General features: G+C 31.0%; 1 protein-coding gene across 1 annotated transcript; it reads left to right on the top strand.

The window, feature by feature from the left end:
* The first annotated feature begins 9,732 nt into the window (after nt 1-9,732).
* On the top strand, nt 9,733-13,538 carry LOC107851211. The gene is made up of 5 exons (XM_016696151.2): nt 9,733-10,220; nt 10,552-11,062; nt 11,176-11,377; nt 11,949-12,425; nt 12,832-13,538. Exons 1-5 carry the CDS (start codon nt 9,872-9,874, stop codon nt 13,267-13,269), a joined length of 1,977 nt encoding a protein of 658 aa, XP_016551637.2. The 5' UTR covers nt 9,733-9,871; the 3' UTR covers nt 13,270-13,538.
* Nucleotides 13,539-14,438: the final 900 nt, after the last annotated feature.

Genomic DNA, 14,438 nt, shown 5'->3' with positions numbered 1-14,438 from the left:
AGAATTATTGATAAAGTGCTCATTCTTTGTGGGATAAGATGGCCAAGACTATTTTCTTTTTATGGTAAGAAGTAATAAGATGTTGAAAGTAGGAAAATTTGTTTCTTTTAGTGGGTAATTGTATATATATTGACCAACAAATATATACTAAATATATACTACTTTAAGTATCGACCAATCAACATTTTCAAACTTTTTGACCCTCTCCCTTTCTTAAAGAAATACATTTCCTAAATGAATACTTTATTGTTTCATTCTAATTAACTTATGTTGACTTGTCATTAAGAAAATATTAAGTAGAGGTGAATTTTACTAGTCAAGACATAAACAATTGTTTGTTTCCACATTACCCTTAGGGCTCGGTTGGTAGAAGAGGTAAAAGATAACTAATCTCGAAATTAATCTTAGCATGAGCTTATCTCATATTTGGTTGGGATAAAAAGAATGAGATAACTCATCCTGACTTAATTATTTGAAAATTGTATTTTTATTCTTATCTCACCTTGAGGGTGGGAAAAGTAATCCTGAAATAACTTATTTTCCGATCAAACTGCCCTTTAGTGCCTGTTTGGATGGTGGTTTCCTATGGTATGGTATGATTATAAAGGTAACCATGTTTGTTTTGATTATTTTCTGAAAGGCATGATATGGTATTGTATTTTTTTCATGATTTGGTAATCATGAAATCAATGAATTTACAGAATCACCGATTTAATGATATCCCATGATTTTATTTTTTTCTTTTCAATTATGCCCTTATATAATATTGTTTAATCTTATTTTATTCTTTAACCTATATTACTTCCAACGAAGTGAGAGTCAAAGGGATACCTCAAATTGCTCCACAACCATATGTTACCCATCCTTTCCGCATAATTCAAAGATTTATATTATAGTGGGGAGAAAAAAAATCTTTTAAGTTATATACTACAAGTGTAAATAATTTTTAGCGCTCAAAAAATGCTAGCTTTAACTCTTTTTTTTTCGTGTGGCTTCTATTGTGATGACTGATGAAGATGCTAGCTAGATTATTGTACTTGTTGGGATTACCAGGGGCGGAGTTACACTTCAGATAAATCTTATTCGACGAAAAATTGTATTATATAAATATATTTTAAATTATTTTTTATGTATATATAGTAGATGTAGAACCCCTTTGACTAGTAACGAGGAAAAAAATAGTGCATCCCTTATACTGTGTTTAGTTAACTGCAATGCCTTGATACAACATAATTGCAACTACAAAATCATACAATTATATCCAAAATGTTCACTATATATATTTCATACGTGTAAGGTATGCCGTGCTAACTTTTTTTTTCTTCTTCTGAAGACCGACCGAGAAATTCCTGGCAATCAAGGAAAAATGATAGACAAATACATGGAGTTGCAGATTTGCTATTGTCTTGTGAACTTTTAGGCATGGAAGAAGTGAAAAGAAGGAAGAATATTGGAGTTCTTGATCCATCAATAAGAGAAAGAAAATAATTTTATTTATTAATAATTTTTGATAAATTTAAAATTTATAATAATTAGGGGCATTTTATTAAATTTATCAGTTACGACACAGTACCATACCATTAAACCAAACAATAAAATTGTTATTAAACAGCAGTAAACGATACAATCCATTCAAACATTATATTGTACTATACCATACAGTACAATACCATATCATACTGTACCATATATTATGAAATCAAGACAAATCATCATCCAAACACATCCAAACAGAGTGTTAGTCATAAAAATTAAGAAATACTCATGTGATGCAAACAAACAAAAACAAAAAACAGTACTACTAATAGAGAAGAGTAATAAATCATAATAATTTAGTCAAATTATCCTCTTCTTAATCTTTTTCTAAAGGGACGCGGGAAAAAAATATGAGAAATAAAGTGTTCCAGATGAAGTATTGCATTAGACCATTCTATTGTTGAAATGAACCAAGATGAGAACTAACAGAAGTAGCAATGTGTAAAAGAGTTCGGGGGGAGGGGGTACAGGGGCGGGGTGGGGATTAAGAAAAATATGATCCTTCGCCATAAATTAAATAATTAATTAAGATCATGCCACCAAAGGATGTGGTGGAACGGATGAGGTTGTTTTTTTCTTAGGCTCATTTGTTTGGATTTAATGGAGGTCAGACCATTAAGCGCATTTATTTTTTATTAAGATTTTAGCTCTTAATAGATCTTAATCATTCAGATCTACAATCAAGTATTAATAGGTTTGAAGAGGTATTCTAGTGTTGGATAATATTCACCGTCACTCTATTCATAATCATCCGTCACCACCACTAACCATCTCTGTCACCGCTACCATTATCAACCACCACCCACTACCTCCACCATCACGACCACCATCGACAACAAATACCGCTATCATATCTACTACCTCTATTATTCTAATTATATTCACCGCCACCATCACCGTCAATAGCACCACTATCATCAACCACTATCGGTCAATCCCTACTATCGTCCAACTCATCTATCACAATTAGCACCACCGCTAACTACCATTAATAGATCACAACCTCCGCACATTCTTTGGCCGCCACCACCATTGTCACTAGCAACGCTACCTCTACCACCACTTCAACCACTACTATCGCTACAATTTATCTCTACTAACAACCATCTCTACAATTACAACTAACATCTTTAACTAGCACCAACACATTGTCAAACCATCATGCATTTATTTTTCAGCCATCACAATCAACACCTTCAACTACTAACATCAAGCAACGTCACATCAGAACCATCACCACCACTATCAACCGTCACCATCATAACAGTCACTACAATACCAACCATCAGACCTATCACCACCAACATTACTAATAACTAACATCAATCATTATCACTACAACCACCATTATAAACCATCTTCACTATCACTAACAAACATACATATTTTTTTTCAATCAAATAATAATTTTGTAGTATTATATTACATACTTTTCTGATATATAATTAGTTTTTTATTTGAATTGTATTTTTTATTTTATTATGTAGACAAATAATTTTTTTTTCACATTCAGATGTTGAAAAATAAATAGTATCATTCAGTTTTCAGATCTAGAAACATCTTAATCATTCAAATGTGTATTCAGATTCAGACCTCTGAATCTTAAAAAAAACAAATTCAGCCTTAATCAAAAGTCTCAAATCAAGTCCCGAATATGAAAAAAATCTTTAATAGGGAGCGCTTCCCTCAAATGAGCCTTAAGCGGCGAGAATCTAGATTGGTCGTACTCTATTTATGAATGCCGGATGGAAAAAAAATAATTTAAGGTCATAGGTATTTTCCAAGAGTCTCAATCCAAAAGAAAGAAAAGAACGATAGAAGAATTAAATCTGATTAGAAGACGTACCAAATAATTAATGCTCAATATGAGTGATAAGTCGAGTGGACGTACATGTTGAATGCTAATTAAATATACTAAGTCTAAAAATAAGACAAATATAGGAATTAAGCAAATTGAAATATAAAACTTAAAACACTGACTAATTTCTTCTTTTAAAAATAACCTCTCTATCTTTACGATATAGTGATTATTAGGTCTACATTTACTCTATTTTCTCTGGATTTTACTTACGAAATTTCGATATGTATGTCATTATTGTTAACTACTATTTCTTTGATCACCAAAGTTGTCTAGTCCATGTTTGTTGGCTCATCTCATAAACTCATTCGTTTATGAGTTTCTTGGGAATGAACTAATATTCTTTTCTCAAATGGCAATTGAACTATTTGATTTGGCAGGATTACGTAGAGAAAATTAGAACTTGTTGAATAGAGATGGCGTTAGGATATTGAATTTATAATTTTAGAAAAGCTAATTTATTGGATCTTGAATAATTATTTATACATATTAGATAAATTCTCAAATAAAAATATAAGATCATCTTAGTCCAATTAAACTACTGAATTTTATTGAACCGTAAACAACCTTATATCTCCGGTCATACTGTTAAATTAGATACAGCAGTTAAGATATATGATCTGTGTGATGACTTGGCCAACTTATAAAGTACTATTTTCACAGATGAAATATATACTTAACTCATTGTTTGAATGATATTTTATGAAAACGGAATCAACTACTAACTTTATGAATTTGATTGTCAATTGCCAATAGTATAATTGGTTTCTTTTCTCCATGTATAATAAGACAAGATTATATGAGCAAGAATAGTATTTGTACACATTAAGAGCAAGAATAGTAATTTGTACATATGATCTTTTTTATATATTGTAAGACTTGTTCAAACAAATTAAATCAAGGAATAATGTACCTTGTTCAAAGCGCGTAGCAGTAAATTCATCGAAATTTTAAAAGGCCTTCAACATTTATTCATATACTACATAACATACTTGGTTCTTGATTTTTATCTTTAGGTGATCGCCAAAGAAAATCTAGTTTTTGTATTTTTATCATATATCTTTTCATCTTATACAAGACATTTCTTTTGGAAAAATTCCTCCTCCAAAATAATAGCGGATTTCGTAAAATCCCATAATTTTTGCTCGTGTTGTATTGATGTACTAAAAAATTCATTAAAGTTTATAAATATTCAATTGTAAAAACAATTCTATTGGTATAAATTAATCTGAAATTATTATAGAAAATTATTAACTTTAAATCCTCGATCGATCTCTAATCACAAAAATCTTAAGTAAAGATGCTATTATAAATAACAACCAAGCAAATAATTCTACTTTCAAGAAGAGTATCTAAAACAAATTCTCCATTGAGAAGTTTTATTTAAGTTAAACTCATTTTATAATCTCAATTCTCAAGTCATCTAAAGTCATAATCAACTCCGATAATCATAATGACCAAGTAAATTCTGAGTAATAGTGAAGAAAATTAGATGCATGAATAATGGAAAATATAAGGTTTTGGATAATATCGAATAGTGAAAATAATGGAAATAGCTTCGTCAACCATTAAATGAAATAAGCTAGTTAATTTAATCTTGAACACGCCATGTATATGAACAAAATAAGTCAAAAGACAACAACTTAGAAACAAAAACAACAATCCTTGAGAAATCTCATCAATGAAGTCTGGAGAGGATAAAGTTTACGTAGATCTTATGCCTACTTCGAACAAATAGAGAAACAGTTTCTAAAAGATCCTCGATTGAATGCAACAAATCAAAGCAGCTACCATGAAAGGAAAAATGATAGTGCATAAAACAGAATAATTAATAAGGAAACAACTACAAAATATTCAGGAGATTAAACGAACAATAATAACAACAAGATAATACGATAACCAAAACATAATAAATGACAATGATAACAGATATCAAAAGCAAGAATTAACATGAATAAAGACTAATACTACGACATAAATGATGCTCCATGCTACCACAAAGCCTTATCGTGTTGAGAAACAAGATAACACTTCACAATTTTTATTACCTACTAATTTTCTATTCTAATACGCGATCTTAATATATACCCTCCTATCTAATTAGGTCACGTCCTTAGTAAACTAAATCTACGTCATGATCTGTCTAATGACCTTTCCTCTATACTTTTTCGATGTATCTCTACCTCAGCTCTACCCACTATATCTAAATCTAAGAAATGAATACCAATGCATCTATTATAGATTTTGTTTTGTAAGATTGAAACTAAGTTAAAATTTTTAGTTTACATTTTAAACTATAATAATTTATCATTTCAATTAATAGAAGAAAAAAATTGTACGTACCACTTTTGTACAATTCTGACTGTTTAAAACTTAACTTTATTAAAATAAAAATATTATCTGATCCGAGATAGCTCCAAGACCGATGCTTAATAATTATAAATAGCGCATAAAAACTCATAATAAAATTCTGTTACAATTGATTATATAAAGTCTGAAAATTATCTTTTTTTTCTTTTTTTTGTTTTTATTCTTTTCCAAGGAGTTTCCACTTTTTTACCTCGTAGTGACTCAAATTCACAAAATTAAAATTAGAAGTGAGGGATATTTATCTGCCCAACAACCCCACTCGTCGGAATTTATCGTTCCTTTATTGCATGCTGCAGCTATTGACAAAACGATCGCTTTTAGTTATTGCATAGACATATTTTGTTGACTTCTACTACGTCAATAGAATAAATTTTTATAGTAAAATTTAGTATTGTCATTGTACTGTATTATGTGCAATAAATTACTCTCATCATGGTTTCTGCAGGAAGGAACATGATGGATATTTCCAATATAACAACATTCTCCGTGAAATTTCATAAGTAAGGTATGAAGGATTGGAAAGTAGAGTGTATAAAAATCTTATCACTATCTCTTACAGGCAGAGAAAGATTATTTTCGAAAGATCCTCAGCTCCGTACTTAATTAATGTTATTTAATCATAGTTAAATAACATAAACTCTAAATTCAAACCCATGTCATGCATGTATTGACTTAATGTATACACCAAATGCGAATAAATTTTTTTCCATAAGAAGGCTCTAACTTTTTCTTCCGTCTTCAGAGATAAACATCTTATTATAATAAAATAATCAGACAATCATAATACTCTCTCCGTTTCATAATAAGTAAATTGTTGGAGCAATTTTAGTGTTTCAAAATAAGTAATGGTTCACAATTCAAGGTAAATGTTGGAAATTTTTTCTAAAATTATCCTTCATTAAATATATAGTCGGAGTAATGTATCATGTATCTTTGCTTTTTGAAGAGGGTAAAAATGAAAAAACATGATAAATTTATATTTTTCATTTTTTTCTTAATATATATATCAAAATTCAACAATTAATTTATTGTGGAACGGATGGAGTACCATTCATGTATGGTGGAAACTATCAAGTCACGGTTAATGCCTCTAGTTGTGCAAACAAAAAGCGTCACAGATCACACATAAGCCGTTGGATCGCACAAAAGAAGAATACCCAGCATCGATGCATACTTCTTCACGTGAGATATTTATTTGCAAAATAACCTTAAGTTTCATACTTTTATTTATATGTTTGTCATCTGGATCTCTGAATCCATTAAAAAGTAATATTTTAAACCTTTTTTTTTTATGAGTGTAATACACTCTCCCCACGTTAGCTGCCACGTCATTTAAAAAAAAAATTAAAAAAAGTATTAAATTAAATTTCAAGTCATTTTTAAAATGATAAATAACAAATTAAATATTAAAATTAATTTAATTAAATGAGAAAAAATCATAATTGTAGAAAAATTTGAATAAACATGTTTTTATTTTTGCTCACAAATTAAACATCAAATTCATTCCAAATAATTAAAATTCTTCTCCAACTAATTTAAATTTTTTAACTATAAATTCATATATACAAACATAATAATTTTTCGATTTTTAAATTCAAATATCTTTAAAAAATTCAAAAAAATTTTAATTTTTTCAAGCAAAATTCACTACTTTTTTCAATATTCACTATCAATCACTTTCAATTCAAATTTAAATTTTAATCCAAAAAAAAAAAGATTTCAAATTTAAATTTTTATTCAAAAAAAATAATGAAAAGAATTGAATTGAGGAAAAATTAAAATAAAAAATAAAAAGTGAAAGTGGTGGTGGGAGGGAGGGCTGGAAGAGTGTTGGGGTGGGGTGGGGAAAGGCTGGACGGGGCTGGTGAGGTGTAGGGGGTGGGGACGGGTTGGGGTGGTGGTGGGGAAGGGCAGGACGGGTGTTGGGGTGGGGTGGGGTGGGGGCTGGGGGTGGGGTGGGATGGGGCTGGGTGAGGTGTGGGGGTGGGGAAGAGCTGGGGTGGGGTGGGGAGGGTAAAAAAATATTTTTATTTTTTTAAAAAAATTTAAAATATTTTTAAATTATTTGTATATTTTTAAAAATGTTTTAAATTATTTTTAAATTTTTTAAAATATTTTTAAATTTAAAAAGATGGAGGAAAAAAAAAGGATCCTTTTTATTTTGTTTCTAATTTTAATAGTTTTCTTTTAATTATTTTAATGTAAAATTGGCCAAAAATTGATCCTCACTCGCACCCCCGGCGAGTGGCTACTCTCTCTTTGTCCTAGTCACCATTTCAATGCCACATAGGTAAGGTCAACGGTCAAAGAATGCAAAATGTTGCTTTTTAATGGGTTCAAAGGTCCAGATAACAAACTTGTAAGTGGAAGTATCCAACTTACAAAACCGACATAGTACAGGGATCCAGAAGATCATTTTGCCGTATTTATTTTTATAGAAGTGTTTTGATACTAATCGTGACCAATAGCCATCAACTCTCGACTTATTAGTAAATAATTCTTCTTCCATTTTAATTTATGTGATATAGTTTGAAATGAGATGAAATATTAAAAAAAAAAAAATTAGAATTTATAATCTTAAACATATCATAATAATTATGTCAACTTTTAAGATTTGCAGCTGTAAATTACATATGTCATGATAATTATGTTATTATAATAACTTCTGATTAAGGAAAATAAAAATTATAAAATTAATTTTTTAATAAATTTAAAAATACATTATTCTTTTAAAAATAAATTAATAATAATATATTACATAAATAAAATTGGAAGAAATAAGACATCTCATTAAGAATCAACCACATGGAGGAAGTACTAACATTTAAAACGGTTAAATTATGCATCAAATCCAGTCTCTACACTAAGTTAATGCATTCATCTGAAAAAAAGGATAAAAGTAAAAACATATTTACTTTCTCCGATTCATTTTATTTGACATTTTTTTTTTCTTTTTCTACACATTCTTTAAAAAACAATGTCAACTAAACGAATTACTAACTAAGTTATCTTTATTTAGTTTTTGATTTCAATTTAATATTACCTTTTTCAATCATATTAATTTTTCTCCATATTGACCAAGTAAAAGGAAAAGTGAAAGCAAATAATTAATTGTGGTTTGATTTTTTAAAATTATAACTAGCCTTTGTTCATTTTTATTTGTACATTGACTTGGACAACTTCTTGAGAAGCAATAAAAATGATAATTTTATTATATTACTCTAATCAATAACGATTTATTTAATTATTGAGAAATAAATAATATATTTAGTAATAAGAATAAAATATTTATAAAATGGTAAATTATAAGAATAAAATATTTATAAAGCGGTAAATTATCTCTTAATTTTAAACTAGATAAATAAAATTAAACATTTATTTTTAATATAATAGATAAATAAAAGGACAAAATACATAAAAATATCCTAAGACTGCTAATATTTATGTTCTTCAATTTTGATTGTGTACAATAAGTAAATAGGCATTGATATTAAATTTATATAAAGTTGAACAAGTAAATATACGTGTTTATATGGTGTCACGAGAATTGCCACGTAGTTATACGTGTTTTTACTCGTGCAACTTTATACAAATTTAATTGATTACTTATGCATACTCAATTTTGAAGGATAAAGATGCCACATGAAACTAAGTTAAAGAACATATTTATATATTATGCAATAAAATATGATAAACGCATATGTTGAACAAGCAAGACAATGGATGAGGTTGCTCCTCCCTTAACCAGAGATCTCGGATTCAAGTCCTGCGTATGAAAAATCTTTGGTAGGAAGCTATATCCCGTATAAGCCCTATTCGGCACGAATCAAAATTAGTGAAAGTTCAGTGAAGATACGGGACACGGAATGGGGAAAAAAATGGACAGGAAGGCGTATTTTCCTATAGTTCCTTTCATCAATAACATCCGTCTATTTAATTCATCTTCGAAAGTCTCAACCAATAATTTCACCTATAAATACCCCGGATTTTCCCTTCATCTCAACACACTTAACAAATATTCTTCTTTCTATTTTCTCACCTCTCGAAGCCTCTTCCTTTTATTTTATTTCTCCTCCATTTTATTGTCTTAACTTGCTTTTGGTCAAAATGGAATTTGAGGAGCCAATATTGAGAGTAAACATAACAGACCATAACAAGATTAAGCACTACAATAATAATCTTGAAACAAGTTCTATTAGCTGTTCCTCTGTTGCCTCACATGAGGATTTGGCGAGTAGGATTGAATCATTTCATGTGAGAGAAAAGGGTAATATTTCTAAGAGTGAATCTTCTGAAAAGAAACTTTCATGGCTGCGTTCTCAAATTGTTGGTGAAAATGCCGATTTTGAGACGCCATTTGGGAAACGTAGGCTTACCTATGCTGATCACACGGCCTCCGGAAGAGGCCTTCACTATATCGAAAACTATATCATCAATAATGTCCTTCCTTTCTATGGTACGTTTCCCTTTTAATTATAACCACCAAAGTTTGAGATGAAATAGTTACTACATACTCTTCCATCCTTAACTAAAGGGTTCTTATTCGAGACCTGAAATAGCGTCTTTTGGTATTGGAGCGTTCCAATCCCATCTAGGACTTATCAGTTGCTAAAGTTAATCTTCAAACGTGTTTTTCAAACTTCAAAATTTTCAAATGATGGAGCCGATCGTAAGCCACACACATAATAAGTTGAAATATGTATTTCGAACATTTTTCATGCTTGACTTTTGTGTGACTATTAAACGTCGCGATAACTACTGATGTTACTATAATATATTTTATACAGGCAACAGTCACACCAGCGACAGTCATGTGGGATATCAAACAACCAAATTAGTGCATGAGGCAGCAGCTTATGTGAAGAAATGCGTGGGAGGAGGAGAGGAAGATGCAATTATATTTTGTGGTTCTGGTTCTACTGCTGCCATTAAGAGGCTCCAAGAAGTAATGGCCATTTCTGTCCCTTCTATCCTTAGAGATAAAGTGCTCACTAAATGCTTTCGTAATGAAACCAAAGAGCGATGGGTTATCTTTGTTGGACCTTATGAACATCACTCAAACATCCTTTCTTGGAGACAAAGTTTAGCTGAGGTTGTGGAGATTGGATTGGATGAAAACGGGTTAGTAGATATGGAAGCCTTGAGGGATCAGCTTGAGTTCTATAAGACTACAAATAGGCCATTGTTGGGTTCATTCTCAGCTTGTAGTAATGTCACTGGGACTTACTCTGATACTAGAGCCATCGCTCGTCTTCTCCACAAAAATGGAGCTTTTGCTTGCTTTGATTTTGCGGCAAGGTATGCTAATTGAGTTTGACTTCAATATACTGGCATTACTTAAAATAATTGTTTTATTATATCACATCACAAAAAGATAACTAATTTTGTACATTAATTTTCATTTGTTGTAGTGCTCCATACGCGAAAATAGAGATGCGATCAGGAGAAATAGACGGGTATGATGCTGTTTTTATTAGCCCTCACAAGTTTCTTGGAGGTCCAGGCACACCTGGAATTCTTGTAATGAACAAAGCACTCTATCGATTGAGGACTTCACCTCCATCTACTTGTGGGGGTGGTACTGTTGATTTTGTCAACCCTTACAATGAAAAGGTAAAGGATTTTGGATTTATAAATTATATATTGTTAATGAATAATTTACGACTTGTGGAAGTTATTGTATTGTCCTTTTCTTGCTTATCCTATATTGATGTCCTTTTCACCTTTGCTTTATTTGTGTCAAACTGTCAATATTATGGAACTTCGTACGATCTGTTATTAAGGGTTCCTTTGCTCAATTTGTCCAATGAGTTTGATGGATGAATTTGACTGCCATTAATTAGTGTCATGCACTTGGGACAGTTGATAACTAAACAAATAAGTCAACAAGAATTTCATACAGGCAACATTATTGACTTGACTTAGATTGAATGTTGTGCTACAATGATATGAATTCCCACAGCCAAACTCTAAATTGAATAAAGGGCTCTCTTATTCATTACCAACTTGGATATTTAAAGGACAAATACATCATATTTAAATAAAGATTGGAGGCAAGAAATTATAATTTTCTTCTGACTATATAGTTGAGATATTTAATTGTTTTTCTTAAAGTTTCTATCATTGGGTGCTTTAGTTTTCTCTAATCATCTATTTGGCCGCGCTCTCGTGATAATTCTAACAGGACACACTCTATGTGGAGAATATTGAAGAAAGGGAGGATGCTGGAACACCACCAATCATCCAGAAAGTGAGAACAGCTCTTGCATTTTGGGTGAAAGAGTTCATAAGCCACAAAGTAATTGATAGAATGGAACACACCTACATTGAACTTGCAATACAAAGGCTTCTTCCAAACCCTAACATATGGATTTTGGGAAATGTAACAGCCAAGAGACAAGCTGTTCTTTCTTTTCTCATATATACCACAACTTACTCTTCATCAAGTGATGGAAATGGTGAAGACAATGAGCTTTACTTATGGAGAGAGACAGGGAACAAGAGAGATAAGCCTCTTCATGGCCCTTTTGTGGCTAAGCTTCTTAATGACCTATTTGGCATTCAAGCTAGAGGAGGGTGTGCTTGTGCAGGACCTTATGGACATAAGTTGCTCAATGTTGATGAACCTCACTCTCTTGCCTTCAAAGATGCAATTGAAATGGTGAGTTTATATGATTTAACTTACATATACTGACTATGCAAAGAAATTTTATTATATTACTATTCCCTTTGTTTTAATTTATTTGATGGTATTTGAATGGACATGGAATTCAAGAAAAGAAAGAAAAGTCTGAAATTTGTGATCTAAAACATGCCATAAGCATATCTATCTGACTAAATAGTTGCGTCATTAAGGGTAAAATGAGTTGTTTAAAGTTAAATCGTTTCCACGTATAAATATGTGTCATTCTATTGGGACAGACTAAAAAGAACATAAAATACGACAATGGAGTATATATTAAATATTGTAGCAGGTAATCTGCTTTATTTTAGATGTTGCTACATTTTAAATAGAACATGTAATTATATCTTTTAGGTGACGTGGTATTTAACTTTTCACTTGACAGGGATATACTGGAGTGAAGCCTGGATGGACCAGGATAAGCTTCCCCTACTACATGTCCAAGGAAGAATTTGAGTTCATTCTAGCAGCACTAGAATTCATATCTATTTATGGACAAAGGTTCCTTCCCTTGTACCATTTCAATTGGAAAAGCGGTGCTTGGACATTCAAGAAGAGAGCTTTGAAGGAGGCTCTTATGGGAGGGAGGGATCACAATTGCAACTTTTGTGGCTCACCAATGATGAAGGAGTTGAACCTAGGTGGTGGTAGTTGTCATGGTGACACAACAGAAGGATGCACTAATAACAAAGAAGGCCTTATTTGCAAGTATATAAAGTACCTTGAGACAGCCAAACGCATTGCTAGCCTCCTTCCTAAGTTCCCAAATCAAAGGCCAATACCTGAGGAACTAGACACTAATCTTGTGTCCTTTAGAGTCTGAATAAGACCATTATAAGCTTGTTCTCTATCTTAATAATATGTATGAGGGAAAAAAAAACTTTGTCCAATGTCTAGTTGGGCAAATTCTACTTAAAAAGCATGGCAGGAGTAAAAAAAAACTTTGTCCAATGCCTAGTTGGGCTAATTCTACTTAAAAAGTAGTAGAAGATATATGGCAGGAGTAATCCTCTCCTTGTTTTCTTGTAATTGTTCAATATGTATTTGTATTTTCTTTAAGAAAACATTAATCAAGCGTTTTTTGATTTTTCATTCATTGTCATAGTCTAATATGCGCTTTGAGGCATCAAGTAATTTGGATCCGTTGCTCAAGGCTCATTAAAGGTAAAAAGTGCTTTTTATAATGATTTTTCTTCTCTAGAACTCTTATCCAAGAACTTTGATAAGGGCAGAGGGATCTTATCCCCGCAGTCCCAATCTTTTGAAGTATAAAAATATACAGCCAAAGATTAAATACTATATCCATGTAGCCATATTTTTATCGTACACTCTATATCGAATTTTATTTCCCATAGTGCAACTAAAAGATAATTTTTGCATTTCAACCACCGCTGGCTGAATTGTGTACGTGATCTTGTTGAAACTGCTACCCAAAATATTATCTCAAGAAATTTCCTTCATGATAGTTCGAAATTAAAGTAACTTTTAAATTAGGATTTTTGTCCCGATTTTCTTACCAAAAGTAACCATAAATACTTTTATTTTTTCTTAAAGGAAAAGATAAAATTTTTTCATATTTGGCAAACCTCTTTCTTGGAGGAAAAATTTTATACATCTATAAATAAAAGATCCCCTTCTCATACCATAATATAATAACATTCACAACGTAATCCTTTAAAGAGTCTTTGTTTAGGGGGAGATTTCTCCTAATAGGTTTAATGTTTTTGATATTAGGTTTTATAATATGTAGGCCGATTAGCCAAAACATATAATAATTTAATGTTTTTTAGTATTGTTTTCTTCGTCGTCTAATTTATCGTCTCAAGGTTTGCAACTAATAGCTTCCGCATGACACCCTCTCGATTTCGAACCCAACAAAATTGATTTATTCATCTACTTTACAAAATTGAATAAATATATTATTTTGTCATATTTTAAAGTTAAATTATTTTTGTTGTCATATTTGGAGGTCACATTTACCCTCGTTATTAA

Source organism: Capsicum annuum, chromosome 12 (assembly GCF_002878395.1).
Source record: "Capsicum annuum cultivar UCD-10X-F1 chromosome 12, UCD10Xv1.1, whole genome shotgun sequence".
NCBI lineage: Eukaryota > Viridiplantae > Streptophyta > Magnoliopsida > Solanales > Solanaceae > Capsicum > Capsicum annuum.
This window is presented reverse-complemented; position numbering and strand designations above follow the sequence as displayed.